At 45.4% G+C, this 21,246-nt stretch overlaps 1 protein-coding gene across 1 annotated transcript in view; it reads left to right on the forward strand.

Moving 5' to 3' along the window:
• The window catches only part of LOC126260085 (uncharacterized), a 158,996-nt gene that overhangs the window by 54,757 nt on the left and 82,993 nt on the right, over nt 1–21,246 (forward strand). Inside the window, exon 5 of the mRNA XM_049957297.1 lies at nt 11,381–11,558. Coding sequence (XP_049813254.1) covers nt 11,381–11,558 — 178 coding nt within the window. The remainder of the gene's footprint in view (nt 1–11,380; nt 11,559–21,246) is intronic.

Raw genomic sequence — 21,246 nt, forward strand, 5'->3', positions numbered from 1 at the left:
CATAGGCGCTTGCAGAATGTCTACGTGGATTTGGCAGTGGACAAAAGCACGGTGGGTCGTTGGGCAAAGCGTGTGTCATCATCGCCGCAAGTTCAAGCAAGACTGTCTGATCTCCCGCGTGCGGGCCGGCCGTGCACAGCTGTGACTCCTGCAATGGCGGAGCGTGCGAACACACTCGTTCGAGATGATCGACGGATCACCATCAAACAACTCAGTGCTCAACTTGACATCTCTGTTGGTAGTGCTGTCACAATTGTTCACCAGTTGGGATATTCAAAGGTTTGTTGCCGCTCGGTCCCTCGTTGTCTAACCGAACACCATAAAGAGCAAAGGAGAACCATCTGTGCGGAATTGCTTGCTTGTCATGTGGCTGAGGGTGACAATTTCTTGTCAAAGATTGTTACAGGCGATGAAACATTGGTTCATCACTTCGAACCTGAAACAAAACGGCAATCAATGGAGTGGCGCCACACCCACTCCCCTACCAAGAAAAAGTTTAAAGCCATACCCTCAGCCGGTAAAGTCATGGTTACAGTCTTCTGGGACGCTGAAGGGGTTATTCTGTTCGATGTCCTTCCCCATGGTCAAACGATCAACTCTGAAGTGTTGTGTGCTACTCTTCAGAAATTGAAGAAATGACTTCAGCGTGTTCATAGGCACAAAAATCTGAACGAACTTCTCCTTCTTCATGACAACGCAAGACCTCACACAAGTCTTCGCACCCGAGAGGAGCTCACAAAACTTCAGTGGACTGTTCTTCCTCCTACACCCTACAGCCCCGATCTCGCACTGTCGGATTTCCATATGTTTGGCCCAATGAAGGACGCAATGCGTGGGAGGCACTACGCAGATGATAAAGAAGTTATTGATGCAGTACGACGTTGGCTCCGACATCGACCAGTGGACTGGTACCGTGCAGGCATACAGGCCCTCATTTCAAGGTGGCGTAAGGCCATAGCATTGAATGGAGATTACGTTGAAAAATAGTGTTGTGTAGCTAAAAGACTGGGGAATAACCTGGTGTATTTCAATGCTGAATAAAACAACCCCTGTTTCAGAAAAAAATGTGTTGCATTACTTATTGAACTGCCCTCGTAGTAGCTTACCCGAACGCCTATTTTTTATTCATTATTAAACCTACTCCCGCGTTACCCATATTTGATTTTGTATTTATAACCCTGTATTCACCTGACCAAAAGTCTTGTTCCTCCTGCCACTGAACTTCGCTAATTCCCACTATATCCAACTTTAACCTATCCATTTTCCTTTTTAAATTTTCTAATCTACCTGCCCGATTAAGGGATCTGACATTTCATGCTCCGATCCGTAGAACGCCAGTTTTTTTTCTCCTGATAACGGCATCCTCCTGAGTAGTCCCCGCCCGGAGATCCGAATGGGGGACTATTTTACTTCCGGAATATTTTACCCAAGAGGACGCCATCATCATTTAACCATACAGTAAATCTGCCGAAGACTTCCGGCATAAGAAGTCAGCCTCATTCTGCCAACGGCCTTGTCAAAGAGGGCGGAGGAGCGGATAGAGGTTCAGGGCACTCTCTTGTCCTAGGGGTGGGATATTGCCCCTAAAGGCGGAAGAATCAGCAATGATCAACGACATGAGGATGCAGAAGGCAATGGAAACCACTGCATTAAAGACACGTAACGTGTATCCACAGGACATGTGGCCTGTAGTTGAGAAGTGTCATGATGATCTCTCCATTGGGAAAAGATTCCGGAATAGTCCCCCATTCGGATCTCTGGGATGGGACCGCCAAGAGGGAGGTTACCATGAGAAAAAGATTGAATAATCAACTAAAGGATAACGTTCTACGAGTCGGGGCGTGGAATGTCAGAAGCTTGAACGTGGTAGGGAAACTAGAAAATCTGAAAAGGGAAATGCAAAGGCTCAATCTAGATATAGTAGGGGTCAGTGAAGTGAAGTGGAAGGAAGACAAGGATTTCTGGTCAGATGAGTATCGGGTAATATCAACAGCAGCAGAAAATGGTATAACAGGTGTAGGATTCGTTATGAATAGGAAGGTAGGGCAGAGGGTGTGTCACTGTGAACAGTTCAGTGACAGGGTCGTTCTAATCAGAATCGACAGCAGACCAACACCGCCAACGATAGTTCAGGTATAGATGCCGACGTCGCAAGCTGAAGATGAACAGATAGAGAAAGTGTATGAGGATATTGAAAGGGTAATGCAGTATGTAAAGGGGGACGAAAATCTAATAGTCATGGGCAACTGGAAAGTAGTTGTAGGGGAAGGAGTAGAAGAAAAGGTTACAGGAGAATATGGGCTTGGAACAAGGAATGAAAGAGGAGAAAGACTAATTGAGTTCTGTAACAAGTTTCAGCTAGTAATAGCGAATACCCTGTTCAAGAATCACAAGACGAGGAGGTATACTTGGAAAAGGCCGGGAGATACGGGAAGGTTTCAATAAGATTACATCATGGTCAGACAGAGATTCCGAAATCAGATACTGGATTGTAAGGCTTACCCAGGAGCAGATATAGACTCAGATCACAATATAGTAGTGATGAAGAGTAGGCTGAAGTTCAAGACATTAGTCAGGAAGAATCAATACGCAAAGAAGTGGGATACGGAAGTACTAAGGAATGACAAGATACGTTTGAAGTTCTCTAACGCTATAGATACAGCAATAAGGAATAGCGCAGTAGGCAGTACAGTTGAAGAGGAATGGACATCTCCAAAAAGGGCCATCACAGAAGTTGGGAAGGAAAACATAGGTACAAAGAAGATAGCTGCGAAGAAACCATGGGTAACAGAAGTAATACTTCAGTTGATTGATGAAAGGAGGAAGTACAAACATGTTCCGGGAAAATCCGGAATACAGAAATACAAGTAGCTGAGGAATGAAATAAATAGGAAGTGCAGGGAAGCTAAGACGAAATGGCTGCAGGAAAAATGTGAAGACATCGAAAAAGATATGATTGTCGGAAGGACAGACTCAGGATACAGGAAAGTCAAAACAACCTTTGGTGACATTAAAAGCAATGGTGGTAACATTAAGAGTGCAACGGGAATTCCACTGTTAAATGCAGAGGAGAGAGCAGATAGGTGGAAAGAATACATTGAAAGCCTCTATGAGGGTGAATATTTGTCTGATGTGATAGAAGAAGAAACAGGAGTCGATTTAGAAGAGATAGGGGATCCAATATTAGAATCGGAATTTAAAAGAGCTTTGGTGGACTTACGGTCAAATAAGGCAGAAGGGATAGATAACATTCCATCAGAATTTCTGAAATCATTGGGGGAAGTGGCAACAAAACGACTATTCACGTTGGTGTGCAGAATATATGAGTCGCGATATACCATCTGACTTTCGGAAAAGCATCATCCAGACAATTCCGAAGACGGCAAGAGCTGACAAGTGCGAGAATTATCGCACAATCAGCTTAACAGCTCATGCATCGAAGCTGCTTACTAGAATAATATACAGAAGAATGGAAAAGAAAATTGAGAATGCGCTAGGTGACGATCAGTTTGGCTTTAGGAAAAGTAAAGGGACGAGAGAGGCAATTCTGACGTTACGGCTAATAATGGAAGCAAGGCTAAAGAAAAATCAAGACACTTTCATAGGATTTGTCGACCTGGAAAAAGCGTTCGACAATATAAAATGGTACAAGCTGTTCGAGATTCTGAAAAAAGTAGGGGTAAGCTATAGGGAGAGACGGGTCATATACAATATGTACAACAACCAAGAGGGAGTAATAATAGTGGACGATTAAGAACAAAGTGCTCGTATTAAGAAGGGTGTAAGACAAGGCTGTAGCCTTTCGCCCCTACTCTTCAATCTGTACATCGAGGAAGCAATGATGGAAATAAAAGAAAGGTTCAGGAGTGGAATTAAAATACAAGGTGAAAGGATATCAATAATACGATTCGCTGATGACATTGCTATCCTGAGTGAAAGTGAAGAAGAATTAAATGATCTGCTGAACGGAATGAACAGTCTAATGAGTACACAGTATGGTTTGAGAATAAATCGGAGAAAGACGAAGGTAATGAGAAGTAGTAGAAATGAGAACAGCGAGAAACTTAACATCAGGATAGATGGTCACGAAGTCAGTGAAGTTAAGGAATTCTGCTACCTAGGCAGTAAAATAACCAATGACGGTCGGAGCAAGGAGGACATCAAAAGCAGACTCGCTATGGCAAAAAAGGCATTTCTGGCCAAGAGAAGTCTACTAATATCAAATACCGGCCTTAATTTGAGGAAGAAATTTCTGAGAATGTACGTCTGGAGTACAGCATTGTATGGTAGTGAAACATGGACTGTGGGAAAACCGGAACAGAAGAGAATCGAAGCATTTGAGATGTGGTGCTATAGACGAATGTTGAAAATCAGGTGGACTGATAAGGTGAGGAATGAGGAGGTTCTACGCAGAATCGGAGAGGAAAGGAATGTGGAAAACACTGATAAGGAGAAGGGACAGGATGATAGGACATCTGCCAAGACATGAGGGAATGACTTCCATGGTACTAGAGGGAGCTGTAGAGGGCAAAAACTGTAGAGGAAGACAGAGATTGGAATACGTCAAGCAAATAATTGAGGACGTAGGTTGCAAGTGCTACTCTGAGATGCAGAGGTTAGCACAGGAAAGGAATTCGTGGCGGGCAGCATCAAACCAGTCAGTCCAAAAAAAAAAAAAAAAAAAAAAAAAAAAGCTGCGTGCCCTCGGAAAAAATTACGGCCGTAGTTTCCCCTTGCTTTTAGCCGTACGCAGTACCACAGTACCAGCACAGCAAGGCCGTTTTGGTTAATGTTACAAGGCCAGGTCAGTCAATGATCGAGACTGTTGCCCCTGCAACTACTGAAAAGGCTGCTGCCCCTCTTCAGGAACCGTACGTTTGTCTGGCCAGTCAACAGACACCCCTCCGTTGTGGTTGCACCTACGGTATGGCCATCTGTGTCGCTGAGGCGCGCAAGCCTCCCCACCAACGGCAAGGTCTATGGTTCATGGTGGGGGTGTTAACATAAGGTAAAGAAAGGACTGGTTGAGCCGAAACAATGCAGCAACTGCCCGTACAAAGACCTGCGCACATCCACAAAAGAAAATGTTATGCATCTGGTGGAACATAACTGCTGGCAATTATTGTCAACAAGTCGAACATCTTGCAGATGCAACCCAAGAACGACGACCAGGAAGACCGCGTGAACTGATGCTACTCCATGATAACGGCCGAACCAATTCCTCTAGATTGACAAAGAGCACTACACAGGGCCTCAGATTCTCGTCTTTTTCGCTCTTTGTCGAACTTTCCATAGGTTATTAAACTTATGGAAAAACGCTATGAACTTTTGAACCAACCCAATACCCGTGGAGAGGGAGGTTCCCCAGAGCACATCGTAATACACGGCATACGTTCCTCACAGGCCAGACGATTAAAGCACATATTGAAGGATTTTTACACGGCAATTGATGACGAAACCCTATTGACGAAAGTCGATAGTACGGCAGAATCTATCTCAAACGCCGTTCACCTTCAGTACATAAAAGGATGACAAAATAGACCTGGCATACGACCCAGGACACAACAAACAATCAGCATGACAGACACGCTAGAGGAAGACAGCGAGACTGACCCAAGCAACAATACAGACGTTGATGACGTCAACTTCCTTGACCATATCACCTAGTTAGTGATGGGCGCTTCGTTCGATGTCTGTCCCACCTCCCCACCTCCCCCACTTCCTCCACTGCCCACTGGACTTTGGTGGCTTGAATCTACATCTCGTCTCTATTCTTTTCAGGCAACAGGTGTCTAAATATGTAATAAATGAAAAAATAATTGGCCTTGAGCAAACTTTTATTGCGATAAAGAAGCCCATTTTCTGATTCAGGGTGTGTGATGTGGCAGTTCGATCCTGCACCGCCATCGGACAAGATGCCTTTGGCTCTACCTGCTTGTGTTATTGCGTTGAAATGCTAATCATTTACATATATTAATATGTAGCGTACTGCGTGCCAGTTTGATATTTGTTATATGCCGCCTTCATGAAGCCGCAATTTTAATAGCCATCAGAGTATCTACTACTGCGAACGTCCACGGTGCTGACAAGCTACGCTTCAGGGTAGTGTGTTCTACAACTTTGGACGCTATCAGGATTATAATACACTACTCTGTGGGCATCTATGCATCATGTTTCTCTTGACGTTTACAAAGAAGAACAATGTTGATCTGAGGTTATCTATATCATTGGTCGAAACCAGTAAACCAAATAAAACGTATTAAATGACGTATAAGGTGCCCTTTTCGATGTCTTTCTTCCGTACATGTTTGGACATCCTAAAAGATCTTCTTCCTCTTTAACTAATGTTTATTAACACACACTTTCCCTCCATTATTGCTACCTGTTGCATATGACAAATCAGCTCCCCAAAAAGTACGCACAGGGAGTCCGCAATTCATGTTCGTAGAAGACAGCGTTGTCTGTATCAGACTCAGTGGCTTCATTCGGGCAGAAACTAGCTGGGTGAGCGATTGTTAGCCTGTGGTTTCCAGGGTGGTGAACTGCTTTCAGGATAGTGATTTGTCCTGTGAACTACAGGAAAAAGGCCTGTAATTAGCTAGCCGGCCGCTGTTGGCGAGCGGTTCTAGGCGCTTCATTCCGGAACTGCGCTGCTGCTACGGTCGCAGGTTCGAATCCTCAGATGTTAAGTCCCACAGTGGTTCAAATAGTTCAAATGGCTTTAAGTACCATGGGACTTAAGATCTGAGGTCATCAGTCCCCTAGACTTAGAACTACTTAAGCCTAACTAACCTAAAGACATCACACACATCCATGCCCGAGGCAGGATTCGAACCTGCGACCGCAGCCTCAGCGCGGTTCCAGGCTGAAGCGCCTAGAACCGCTCGGCCACAGCGGCCAGCTAAGTCCCATAGTGCTTAGAGCCATTTGAACCATTGTTTTTCAATTAGCTGCAGCGGTTTTTGCAGCCGTATCCCTAGAATGTGTTAACGCAAATCCATTCGACCGTTTCTTGTCCGCCTTCGTTGTAATCTCTGGGGAAAGCTGTGTCAGGCAAAGCGGGAAAATAGTTTCAGTTAATTCTGCCAATGCTCACAGGAACTGAGCAACACCAGGAAATAATTACAGTACGTACCCGCCCGCACGGGTACACACACACACAAATTGCAAACACAGCCGCACTACAGAACTGGTATGAATATTTTCTTTGTTGGTTCGCGAGTAGCTCCTCTCCCACACCGATCGAGGTACTTAACGTGCAAATGTTTATGGCGACATGAGTATAAATTAATATCGAATAATGACATGGTAAGCACAACGAAAGGCATTCATTACCATTAATACTTATTCTCAGTATACCTTGTGGAAGTCGTGGCTCCATATCAGAATTTCTAGGCTGCGATTGTTTTTATTATAATTGTCAATGGAAGTGATAATATTCGATCTCCAACACAACATCATCAAATGTGTTGCTCTAACAGCAAAAGGGATCTTCGATCGAACCTTTAACTCTCTGCACGAAGAGACTGGATGTTGGTAACTCAGTTATGGAGTGAAAACATGCAGTGAATGTCTACTATTAAGTTATTGCACAGTAAGTGTATAAATAATAAACACGTGTTAGATATGTGGAAATGTCCTTTTGTCTTGAGACAGGTCTAAAAATTATCAGGATTACATTCGCCTGTTATTCAAAGGAATAAAGGAATGTTGAGGTTCAGTATGCTGTTTACGACGAGACTGAGCGCAGACTGAGCGCAGACTGAGCGCAGCTTCGTACTGGACAAGGATAGTAAAGGAACAATCCTGGAATTCGCCATAAGTAATATAGAAAAACAACAGAATACATGAATCGAGATGGCAGGTCGAAGATGTTAACTCCGCCTTTCTCCTATGCGAGTCCAATACATTAAGCACTGTGTCACCTCGCTCAGTTGTAGTAACATTATCTTTTGGGAGCATCCAACGTAAACGTGAAAACAGACATATTTTTTATGTAATTAGCTTCATTTTGCTGCACAGTTCTTCAAATTTGCAATGTTCACCGGATAATTTCTGTACTGTTGAGAGCACATTGCCCCTTACAGCAACCTAACTCCTTAATCGTTAGTATAATCTTGTTGTTACTCACCTTCTTTCCGCTTGGGACTAGCTGTGTTTGAAATCATCATTTCATCATCGTCGACTAGCAAGTCATCGATGTGGCGTCAAATAAAGAGATTTGCACAAGGCGGCCAAACATCCCGAATAGGGCCTTTTCTTTCCTTCCGCAAATGATATCAGCGGGCTTTTGCGAAACGTTTACCAAGAATGTGCAGCGAGGGACTTCGTGACCAGGATTCGTTTGATTCGCAGGACTATGAAAACCTTTCTATTCTTTAAAATCCCATCTGAAATCATGATACTGATACCTGAGCATACTGGTGGAATGTGTTAATCCCAAATGTCCTATGATACGCTGAAGAGCCGAAGAAACTGGTACACGTGCCTAATACCGTGCAGCATCCCCGAGATCACGCAGAAGTGCCGCAAGACGACGTGGCATGGAGTCCACTAGCGTCTGGAGTAATACAAAATTGTTAAGGCTTCCGTGGCCACTTGTTGACAAACTGCCTATTGGCTTCTGTCTCGGGTTCTTCGGCCGACGTTCATATAATGATTCTTCTGACGTTTCGCCAGCACGAGTGGCTGGCATTGTCAAAGCTTCACCCACCACCGGCAGTGGAGGGTGAAGCTTTGACAATGCCAGCCACTCGTGCTGGCGAAACGTCAGAAAAATCATTAGATGAACGTCGGCCGAAGAACCCGAGACAGAAGCCAATAGGCAGTTTGTCTGGAGTAATGCTGGAGGGAACTGACACCATGAATCTTCCAGGCCTGTCCAGAATCCACGAGAGTACGAGTGGGTGGAGATCTCTTCTGAACAGCATCGTTGCAAGGCAGCCCAGATAAGCTCGATAATATTCATATTTGAGAAGTTTGGTGGCCAGCGGAAGTGCCTAAACTCAGAAGACTGTTCCTGGAGCCACTTCTTAGCAGTTCTGGACGTGTGGGGGATGTCGCATTGTCCTGCTGGAATTGCCCAATTCCGTAGAGATTCACAATGCACATGAATGGTTGCACGTGATGAGACAGGATGCTTACGTACGTTTCACCTGTCAGAGTCCTATGGAGACCTATCAGGGATCCCATATGTCTCCAACTACACACGCCCTACACCATTACAGAGCCTCCAACAGCTTGAACTGTCCCCTGCTGACCTTCAGTGTCCATGGGTTCACGAAATTGTCTCCATATCCGTAGACGTCCATCCACTCGATACAATTTGAAACGTGACTCGTCCAACCAGGGATCATATTTCCAGTCTTCAACAGTCTAATGTCGGTGTTGATGGGCCCAATTGGGGCGTAAAGATTTGTGCCACCAGTGGGCCTTCGGCTCTGAAAGCCCATATCGATGTTGTTTCGTTGAATGGTTCGCACGCTGACTCTTGATGCAGGACCAGTATTGAAATCTGCAGCAATTTGGGGAGGGTTGCACTTCTGTCACGTTGAACGATTCTATTCAATCGTCGTTGGTCCCGTTCTTGCCGAATCTTTTTCCCGCCGCAGCGATGTTAGGGATTTGATGTTTTACCGGATTCCTGATATTCTCGGTACACTCGTGAAATGGTCATACGGAAAATCCCCACTTCATCACTACCTCGGAGATGCTGCTTCCCATCGCTCGCGCGCCGACTATAACATCACGTTCAAACTCACTTAAATATTGATCATCTACCGTTGTGACAGCAGTAACGGATCTATCAACTGTGCAGACATTTGTTGTCTTATATGCGCGTTTCCGACCGCACCGCCGTATTCTACCTGTTTACATATCTCTGCATTTGAATAAGCGTGTCTATACCAGTTTCTTTGGCGCTTCAGTGTATTATCATACAGCCTCACTCATCACAATTAACTTTCAACAGTATATGCCTTCTAAAGACGCTTCTGGCAAGACGGAAGTGTTCTATAACATCACATCTCAGACACTTTGTTCCCCCTATTTTACAGTTTTATCGTATTGTATGATTCACTTCTGTACATTTCTAAATACATTCTCAGAAATTTATTAATCGAATTTAAGCCTGTTTTCGACCCTTGTAGATATTATTTTAGCTAGAAATCCTTTCAGGTATGCTATTCTGCTTCTTAGATCCTTATAAGCTTTTTACCCTCACCTTACCCTGTGTAAGTGTACCCCCCGTTTCTCTGTCCATTTCCTCCTCCCCCTCTCTCGGGAAATTTCTTCCTTTTCCTTTTTCAGTTCATCTCCTACTATCCTTCTCTCTGTCCATCTCATCCTTATCCTCTCACAGTCCATCTCATCTTCCTGCTATCTCTACCCATCTCCTACTACCCCAGTCTCTGTCCGTTTCCTCCTCCTCCATGTATCTCTGTCTCCTCCTCCCCCTCTCTCTTTCCATCCCCTCCTGCCTTCTTTCTGTCCATCTCATACACCCTCATCTGCATGTCCATAACCCCATTCCCCTCATTCTCATCCTCCTCCTTTTCCACCTGCCTCCCCCCTTCTCCCTGACCATGTCCTCCTTCTTCACTCTCTGACCATTTCTTCCTCCCCATCTCTCTGGTCATACCTTCCACCTCCTAACTCTGTCCATCCCCTCCTTCTCTCCCTATCTCCTCCTCACCCCTTTCATTGTCTGATTGATCCTTCCCCTTCTCACTGCCTATCTCCTCCTCGTCTCCCTCTATTTGCTGTGCCTATTTGCACATACAGCCTGTGGAAAGCATTCCAATACAAGCCACAGAACACACCTGTCATGCAGGGCAGACTATGTCTAACATTTTCACCCACACCACCGCTCCTACTGGACCCCACAACACTTCTTCTCAGACAACAAGTAGAATGTGTACCACATTTGATTGAAATCAATGCAGTGCTTTAGGAGATGTGGTAAACACACAATTTTTTGTATGTAAGTGACTGCTTCATCCATCTATCAGCTGCCAACATCCAGGACAGTGTGGACGAGGCCCCTGTCATTGACGCATTACCCCTGGCAGTTGACTTTAAGACTGACGATTTTCCCTGGATCGAAGTATTCATGATGCGCTCTTCACACGGTGGCACATGAAAAGTTTACTGTTTGGCCCATCACAGGATATCTCACATGTTCAGTGTCCACGATATGGCCATGATTGGAAGTGCTGATACTATGCATCTTTCCCATCCTAAGCTAGAATATCACTCCCTTCACACAACTTGTCAAACTGTTCGATTCGCTGCGACGAAAGCAGCAGTTCTCCGCCAGCACGGCCACAACCTCTAACTCGACTTCTCACGAACTTGGTACTGCTGCTGGTTCTACTTGCAGCGCAGCCGATGCCGGCTGGCGGTGTGGGAGGTGACGCACTCGCTGCTGCTGGCCGCCTACGCAGCCGCCGCGGCCGCGCTGTGGGCGACCCTGCTCGAGACGGCACAGTTTCCCGTCTTGCGCAGGCTGTGCCCGCAGGTGGTCGCCACGATGCTCGTCCTCCTCTCCGTACACGGAGGTGAGTGTCTGCCCAGCTACTGCACTCCGATTAAGTAACTTTTGTCACTGAAGCGTCCGCAAGTGGAGCGGTAGGGGCCAATCGACAGCCGATAGTCGATCTTTCTCGAGCGTCACATGTTCACAGTGTTGCGTGCTCTGGAGGCAACTGCAGAGCCTTATACAGGGTGTTACAAAAAGGTACGGCAAAACTTTCAGGAAACATTCCTCACACACAAATAAAGAAAAGATGTTATGTGGACATGTGTCCGGAAACGCTTAATTTCCATGTTAGAGCTCATTTTAGTTTCGTCAGTATGTACTGTACTTCCTCGATTCACCGCCAGTTGGCCCAATTGAAGGAAGGTAATTTTGACTTCGGTGCTTGTGTTGACATGCGACTCATTGCTCTACAGTACTAGCATCAAGCATATCAGTACGTAGCATCAACAGGTTAGTGTTCATCACGAACGCGGTTTTGAGTCAGTGCAATGTTTACAAATGCGGAGTTGGCAGATGCCAACGTTTGTATCGAGACAGATTTCCAGAACGAAGGTGTCCCGACAGTAAGACGTTCGAAGCAATTGATCGGCGTCTTAGGGAGCACGGAACATTACAGCCTATGACTCGCGACTGGGGAAGACCTAGAACGACGAGGACACCTGCAATGGACGAGGCAATTCTTCGTGCAGTTGACGATAACCCTAATGTCAGCGTCAGAGAAGTTGCTGCTGTACAAGGTACGTTGACCACGTCACTGTACGGAGAGTGCTACGGGAGAACCAGTTGTTTCCGTACCATGTACAGCGTGTGCAGGCACTATCAGCAGCTGATTGGCCTCCACGGGTACACTTCTGCGAATGGTTCATCCAACAATGTGTCAATCCTCATTTCAGTGAAAATGTTCTCTTTACGGATGAGGCTTCATTCCAACGTGATCAAATTGTAAATTTTCACAATCAACATGTGTGGGCTGACGAGAATCCGCACGCAATTGTGCAATCACACGTCATCAACACAGATTTTCTGTGAACGTTTGGGCAGGCATTGTTGGTGATGTCTTGATTGGGCCCCATGTTCTTCCACCTACGCTCAATGGAGCACGTTATCATGATTTCATACGGGATACTCTACCTGTGCTGCTAGAACATGCGCCTTTACAAGTACGACACAACATGTGGTTCGTGCACGATGGAGCTCCTGCACATTTCAGTCGAAGTGGTAATACGCTTCTCAACAACAGATTCGGTGACCGATGGATTGGTAGAGGCGGACCAGTTCCATGGCCTCCACGCTCTCCTGACGTCAACCCTCTTGACTTTCATTTATGGGGGCATTTGAAAGCTCTTGTCTACGCAACCCCGGTACCAAATGTAGTGACTCTTCGTGCTCGTATTGTGGACGGCTGTGATACAATACACCATTCTCCAGGGCTGCATCAGCGCATCAGGGATTCCATGCGACGGAGGATGGATGCATGTATCCTCGCTAACGGAGGACATTTTGAACATTTCCTGTAACAAAGTGTTTGAAGTCACGTTGGTACGTTCTATTGCTGTGTGTTTCCATTTCATGATTAATGTGATTTGAAGAGAAGTAATAAAATGAGCTCTAACATGGAATGTAAGCGTTTCCGGACACATGTCCACATAACACATTTTCTTTCTTTGTGTGTGAGGAATGTTTCCTAAAAGTTTGGCCGTATCTTTATGTAACACCCTGTATAGCATCGCTGGATGCAGGTCGGCAACTCTGCCCCTCCCCGCTTCCCGACCATACAGTCTGTCAATCACAAAGTTATCAGTACTACTGTATTGTTGTGTAACGTTGCTATGTTGTCAACAACAGTCTCGAAAAGTTCTCGATTGCTTTACTTCAAATTTTTACATGATACTTTAATAGACAATCAGAGAGACATAGGCTATACAGGGTGGTCCATTGATAGTGACCGGGCCAAATATCTCACGAAATATGCATCAAACGAGAAAACTTCAAAGAACGAAACTCGTCTAGCTTGAAGGAGAAAACCAGATGGCGCTATGGTTGGCCCGCTAGATCACGCTGCCATAGGTCAAACGGATATCAACTGCATTTTTTAAAATATGAACCCCCATTTTTATTACATATTCGTATAGTACGTAAAGAAATATGAATGTTTTAGTTGGACCACTTTTTTCGCTTTGTGAGAGATGCCGCTGTAATAGTCACAAACGTATAAGTACGTGGCATCACGTAACATTCCACCAGTGCGGAAGGTATTTGCCTCGTGATACATTACCCGTGTTAAAATGGACCGTTTACCAATTGTGGAAAAGTCGATATCGTGTTGATGAATGGGTATTGTGATGAATATGCCCAACGGGCGTGTGCTATGTATGCTGCTCGGTATCCTCGACGACATCATCCAAGTGTCCGGACCGTTCGCCAGATAGATACGTTACGGAAATGTTCAGCCACATGTGAAACGTCAACCACGACATGCAAGAAATGATGATGCCCAAGTAGGTGTTTTAGCTGCTGTCGCGGCTAATCCGCACATCAGTAGCAGACAAATTGCGCGAGAATCGGGAATCTCAAAAACGTCGGTGTTGAGAATGCTACATCAACATCGATTGCACCCGTACCATGTTTCTATGCACCAGGAATGGCATGTAGACGACTTTGATCCTCCTGTACAGTTCTGCCACTGGGCACAAGAGAAATTACGGGACGATGACAGATTTTTTGCACGCGTTCTATTTAGCGACGAAGCGTCATTCACCAACAGCGGTAACGTAAACCGGCATAATATGCACTATTGGGCAACGGAAAATCCACGATGGTTGCGACAAGTGGAACATCAGCGACCATGGCGGGTTAATGTATGGTGCGGCATTATAGGAGGAAGGATAATTGGCACCCATTTTATCGATGGCAGTCTAAATGGTGCAATGTATGCTGATTTCCTACGTAATGTTCTACCGATGTTAGTACAAGATGTTTGACTGCATGACAGGATGGCGATGTACTTCGAACATGATGGATGTCCGGCACATAGCTCGCGTGCGGTTGAAGCGGTATTGAAGAGCATATTTCACGACAGGTGGATTGGTTGTCGAAGCACCGTACCATGGCCCGCATGTTCACCGGATCTGACGTCACCGGATTTCTTTGCTATCGTGATCCACCGACAACACCTGACAACACGCGTCAGTGCATTGTCGATGCATGTGCAAACATTTTTTTTTTTTTTTGGTCATCAGTCTACTGACTGGTTTCATGCGGCCCGCCACGAATTCCTTTCCTGTGCTAACCTCTTCATCTCAGAGTAGCACTTGCAACCTACGTCCTCAATTATTTGCTTGACGTATTCCAATCTCTGTCTTCCTCTACAGTTTTTGCCCTCTACAGCTCCCTCTAGTACCATGGAAGTCATTCCCTCATGTCTTAGCACATGTCCTATCATCCTGTCCCTTCTCCTTATCAGTGTTTTCCACATATTCCTCTCTTCTCCGATTCTGCGTAGAACCTCCTCATTCCTCACCTTATCAGTCCACCTAATTTTCAACATTCGTCTATAGCACCACACCTCAAATGCTTCAATTCTCTTCTGTTCCGGTTTTCCCACAGTCCATGTTTCACTACCATACAATGCTGTACTCCAGACGTACATCCTCAGAAATTTCTTCCTCAAATTAAGGCCGGTATTTGATATTAGTAGACTTCTCTTGGCCAAAAATGCCTTTCTTGCCATAGCGAGTCTGCTTTTGATGTCCTCCTTGCTCCGTCCGTCATTGGTTATTTTACTGCCTAGGTAGCAGAATTCCTTAACTTCATTGACTTCGTGACCATCTATCCTGATGTTAAGTTTCTCGCTGTTCGCATTTCTACTACTTCTCATTACCTTCTTCTTTCTCCGATTTACTCTCAAACCATACTGTGTACTCATTAGACTGTTCATTCCGTTCAGCAGATCATTTAATTCTTCTTCACTTTCACTCAGGATAGCAATGTCATCAGCGAATCGTATCATTGATATCCTTTCACCTTGTATTTTAACGCCACTCCTGGTCCTTTCCTTTATTTCCATCATTGCTTCCTCGATGTACAGATTGAAGAGTAGGGGCGAAAGGCTACAGCCTTGTCTTACACCCTTCTTAATACGAGCACTTCGTTCTTAATCGTCCACTCTTATTATTCCCTCTTGGTTGTTGTACATATTGTATATGACCCGTCTCTCCCTATAGCTTACCCCTACTTTTTTCAGAATCTCGAACAGCTTGCACCATTTTATATTGTCGAACGCTTTTTCCAGGTCGACAAATCCTATGAAAGTGTCTTGATTTTTCTTTAGCCTTGCTTCCATTATTAGCCGTAACGTCAGAATTGCCTCTCTCGTCCCTTTTCTTTTCCTAAAGCCAAACTGATCGTCACCTAGCGCATTCTCAATTTTCTTTTCCATTCTTCTGTATATTATTCTTGTAAGCAACTTCGATGCATGAGCTGTTAAGCTGATTGTGCGATAATTCTCGCACTTGTCAGCTCTTGCCGTCTTCGGAATTGTGTGGATGATGCTTTTCCGAAAGTCAGATGGTATATCGCCAGACTCATATATTCTACATTCCAACGTGAATAGTCGTTTTGTTGCCACTTCCCCCAATGATTTTAGAAATTCTGATGGAATGTTATCAATCCCTTCTGCCTTATTTGGCCGTAAGTCCTCCAAAGCTCTTTTAAATTCCGATTCTAATATTGGATCCGCTATCTCTTCTAAATCGACTCCTGTTTCTTCTTCTATCACATCAGACAAATATTCACCCTCATAGAGGCTTTCAATGTATTCTTTCCACCTATCTGCTCTCTCCTCTGCATTTAACAGTGGAATTCCCGTTGCACTCTTAATGTTACCACCGTTGCTTTTAATGTCACCAAAGGTTGTTTTGACTTTCCTGTATGCTGAGTCTGTCCTTCCGACAATTATATCTTTTTCGATATCTTCACATTTTTCCTGCAGCCATTTCGTCTTAGCTTCCCTGCACTTCCTATTTATGTCATTCCTCAGCTACTTGTATTTCTGTATTCCGGATTTTCCCGGAACATGTTTGTACTTCCTCCTTTCATCAATCAACTGAAGTATTTCTTCTGTTACCCATGGTTTCTTCGCAGCTACCTTCTTTGTACCTATGTTTTCCTTCCCAACTTCTGTGATGGCCCTTTTTAGAGATGTCCATTCCTCTTCAACTGTACTGCCTACTGCGCTATTCCTTATTGCTGTATCTATAGCGTTAGAGAACTTCAAACGTATCTTGTCATTCCTTAGTACTTCCGTATCCCACTTCTTTGCGTATTGATTCTTCTTGACTAATGTCTTGAACTGCAGCCTACTCTTCATCACTACTATATTGTGATCTGAGTCTATATCTGCTCCTGGGTACGCCTTACAATCCAGTATCTGATTTCGGAACCTCTGTCTGACCATGATGTAATCTAACTGAAATCTTCCCGTACCTCCCGGCCTTTTCCAAGTATACCTTCTCCTGTTGTGATTCTTGAACAGGGTATTCGCTATTACTAGCTGAAAGTTGTTACTTCTACTCCTTCCCCTACAACTGCATTCCAGTCGCCCTTGACTATTAGATTTTCGTCCCCCTTTACATACTGCATTACCCTTTCGATATCCTCATACACTTTCTCTATCTGTTCATCTTCAGCTTGCGACGTCGGCATGTATACCTGAACTATCGTTGTCGGTGTTGGTCTGCTGTCGATTCTGATTAGAACAACCTGGTCACTGAACTGTTCACAGTAACACACCCTCTGCCCTACCTTCCTATTCATAACGAATCCTACACCTGTTATACCATTCTGCAGCTGTTGATATTACCCGATACTCATCTGACCAGAAATCCTTGTCTTCCTTCCACTTCACTTCACTGACCCCTACTATATCTAGATTGAGCCTTTGCATTTCCCTTTTCAGATTTTCTAGTTTCCCTACCACGTTCAAGCTTCTGACATTCCACGCCCAGACTTGTAGAACGTTATCCTTTAGTTGATTATTCAATCTTTTTCTCTTGGTAACTTTCCCCTTGGCAGTCCCCTCCCGGAGATCCGAATGGTGGACTATTCCGGAATCTTTTGCCAATGGAGAGATCACACTTCTTCAATTACAGGCCACATGTCCTGTGGATACACGTTACGTGTCTTTAATGCAGTGGTTTCCATTGCCTTCTGCATCCTGATGTCGTTGATCATTGCTGATTCTTCCGCCTTTAGGGGCAATATCCCACCCCTAGGACAAGAGAGTGCCCTGAACCTCTATCCGCTCCTCCGCCCTCTTTGACAAGGCCGTTGGCAGAATGAGGCTGACTTCTTATGCCGGAAGTCTTCGGCCGCCAATGCTGATTATTTATCAAAATTTAGGCAGTGGCGGGGATCGAACCCGGGACCGAAGACGTTTTGATTATGAATCAAAGACGCTACCCATTCATTACGGAAGGCGAACTACTTGTTGAGGGGAATGTCGTTACACGTATTGCCAAATGTATTGAGGTTGACGGACATTATTTTGAGCATTTATTGCATTAATTTTGTATTTACAGGTAATCACGCTGTAACAGCATGCATTCTCAGAAATGATAAGTTCACAAAGGTACATGTATCACATTGGGACAACCGAAATAGAATGTTCAAACGTACCTACGTTTTGTATTTTGATTTAAGAAACCTACCTGTTACCAACTGTTCGTCTAAAATTGTGAGCCATATGTTTGAGTCTATTACAGCGCGATCTGTCACAAAGAGAAAGAAGTGGTCCAACTAAAACATTCATATTTCTTTACGCACTACACGAATATGTAATAAAAAATGGGGGTTCCTATTTAAAAAAAACGCAGTTGATATCCGTTTTACCTATGGCAGCGCCATCTAGCGGGCCAACCATAGCGCCATCTGGTTTCCCCCTTCAAGCTAGACAAGTTTCGTTCTTTGTAGTTTTTTCGTTTGACGCTTATTTCGTGAGATATTTGGCCCAGTCACTATCAATGGATCACCCTGTATATTTTTCTAAACAGCAGTGCACAGGTTTTCTGTTAAAACGACCTGAAAGACAGAAAATGCAGCACTGTCCTACACTGTGATTACGTGCGGTTTCTTTTTCTTCCACGCAGCCAGTTTTAACAACCTCCCCATCAACTTCGTCCGTCTCGTTGCTTCCTTCCTCTCCCATCGTCCCTCCTATGTGACTATCCACAATTCCAACTCCCGTACTTTCTACCCCTCTGCCGGCGTGCCCCAAGGTTCTGTCCTTTCCCCTCTCCTCTATCTCCTGTACACTGCTGATATGCCCAAACCTCCCCCTCCTGTTCATCTTCTCCAGTTCGCTGATGACACCGCCTTCCTAGCCCTTTATCCTACCTTTCAACGGTCCCAACGTACTCTCCAAACCCACCTTGACCAATTCACCGCTTTGTGCAACCAGTGGTTCCTCCTTGTTAATCCCTCCAAGACCCAGGCGATCATCATAGGCCGCACCACCCGCTCCTTCCGCCTCCATGATTTCTACCTCACCATTTATGGCCGTCCTATCCACCTCACTCCTACCCTCAAATACCTTGGCCTCACCCTCGACCGCCACCTCACCTGGACTCCCCATCTCCTTACCATCCAAAACAAAGCTCACAACCGCCTCTGCCTCCTGAAACTCCTGTCCGGCCGGACATGGGGTCTGCATCCTTCCACCATCCTCCACACCTACAAATCCATGATCCGCCCCATCCTTTGTTATGCCAGCATCGCTTGGATTTCTGCCCCTCCCCGGTTCTATAACGCCCTCCAAATCCTCGAACGCCATGCGCTCCACCTCGCCTTCCGCATCCGCCTTCCGTCCCCCACGCGCATCCTGTATGACCTCATCCCCTTCCCCCACCTTCTCCTTTTCCTTGAACACATCCGCACACTATATATTGTCCGTCGCCTTGATCCCCCTCACCCCCTGGTGTCTCCCTTCCTCTCCACTCCCGACCAGTTGCCGCGCCTTTACCGTTGTGTCCCTCCCTCTCTCCATCTCCACACCCTCCATCTCCTTTCCCAACACAACTTCCACCGTCTACCACTCCCGGATGATGAGCTTCGCCCTGACATCTACCCTTCCTACCAACTCTAACCCCCTCTTCCTGCCTCCTCCTCAGGGCTCCCTCTCCTCCCCCTCCCTCCTTCTGAGCGGATTTCCCCTCCTACTCCCCCTCCATCTCTTGTGCCTTCTTTCAGTGTCTCTGCGCTCCCTCCTGCCCTGTCTTCCCTTTTCCTCTCCCGCCCCATGTGTCTCCTGCCTCTTCGTGAACCCACGGTTGCCCCTCCTCTCTTCATCCCGCCGCTTCCCCAGCTGCCCCATGCTCTCCCCTCCTTTTCCATCCTCTCTGACCTTTCCCTCGGCAGGTCCCACCTGGTAGTTTTATTCTTCGTCGTGTGTGCTCCAAGTGGGTTTTAAGTGTGTTGTTTCGGAGTGTTTTTAATACTGTGGCCGACTTTTATCCTGTGCCTGCGCATCCAGTGACTTCTCTGTGTTTTAAGAATCGCCAACTGTGTTTTTTAACTTTCTGGTGTTTTTTTAACTGTCCCCAAGGAACGTCTACATATCAGTGTATTTTTACCTCCATTTCCCCCCTTAATCTGTTTTATGTTCCCCCTTTTTTACCTCCTTATGTATGTATTATTTTATTCTTGTTTTAATTGTCATGTCACCGGCTGAAGAGCGGCGGATTGTGCTGCTGACAGCCCTCCCCTGCCCATATGGGGGAGGGGAATGAAATCACAATAAAGAAAAAAAAAATTTTAACAACGGTAGCAGGATATTTAACCATTAGACGAATTATTTCTCCCTTATACATTCTCTCTCTTTATACAGTGTGTAACAGGTATAAATGCAGTTCTTTTTGTATGTGATACTTACAATGAGGTGATAAAAGTCATGGGATACCTCCCAATATCGTATCAGGCGTCCTTTTGCCCGGACTACTGCAGGAACTGGATACGACATGGACTCAAAAGTCGTTCCTAGTCCTTGGAGAAATACTGAGCTATGCTGCCTCTATAGCCGTCCATAATTTCGAAAGTGCTGCCATTGCTGCAGTTTGTGCGCGACCTAACCTCTCGATTATGTTCCATAAATATTCGATGGATTCATGTTAGGCGATCTGGGTGAACAAATCATTTGCTCGAATTGTCCAAAATATGCTTCATACCAGTCGCTAACAATTGTGCCCTAGAGACTTTGGGAACATGAAGTTCATGAATAGCTGCAAATGATCTCCAGGTAGCCGAACATAACCATTTACAGTAAATGGTCGGTTCAGTTGGAACATAGAACCCAGTGGATTCCACGTAAACACAGCCCAAACCATTACAGAGCCACTACGAGCTTGCAGTGTGCCTTGTTGACGACTTGGGTCCATGGCTTCGTGGGGCCCGCGCCACGCTCGAACCCTCCCATCAGCGCTTACCAACTGATATCGGCACTCATACTACCAGGCCACGCTGTTCCAGTCGTCTAGGATACAACCGACATGGCGACGAGCCCAGGAGAGGCGCTGCAGGCAATGTCATGCTATTAACGAAGCACTCCCGGCGGTCGTCTGCGGGACCGCGTGTTTGTGTTGTCCTCATAATTTCTTCATCATCATCATCATCATTCGTAACAGTGGCTAGATTGGATTGTGCAAAAATTTGACTGT

The sequence above is a fragment of the Schistocerca nitens genome, chromosome 5, assembly GCF_023898315.1.
Source record: "Schistocerca nitens isolate TAMUIC-IGC-003100 chromosome 5, iqSchNite1.1, whole genome shotgun sequence".
Taxonomy (NCBI): Eukaryota; Metazoa; Arthropoda; class Insecta; order Orthoptera; family Acrididae; genus Schistocerca; species Schistocerca nitens.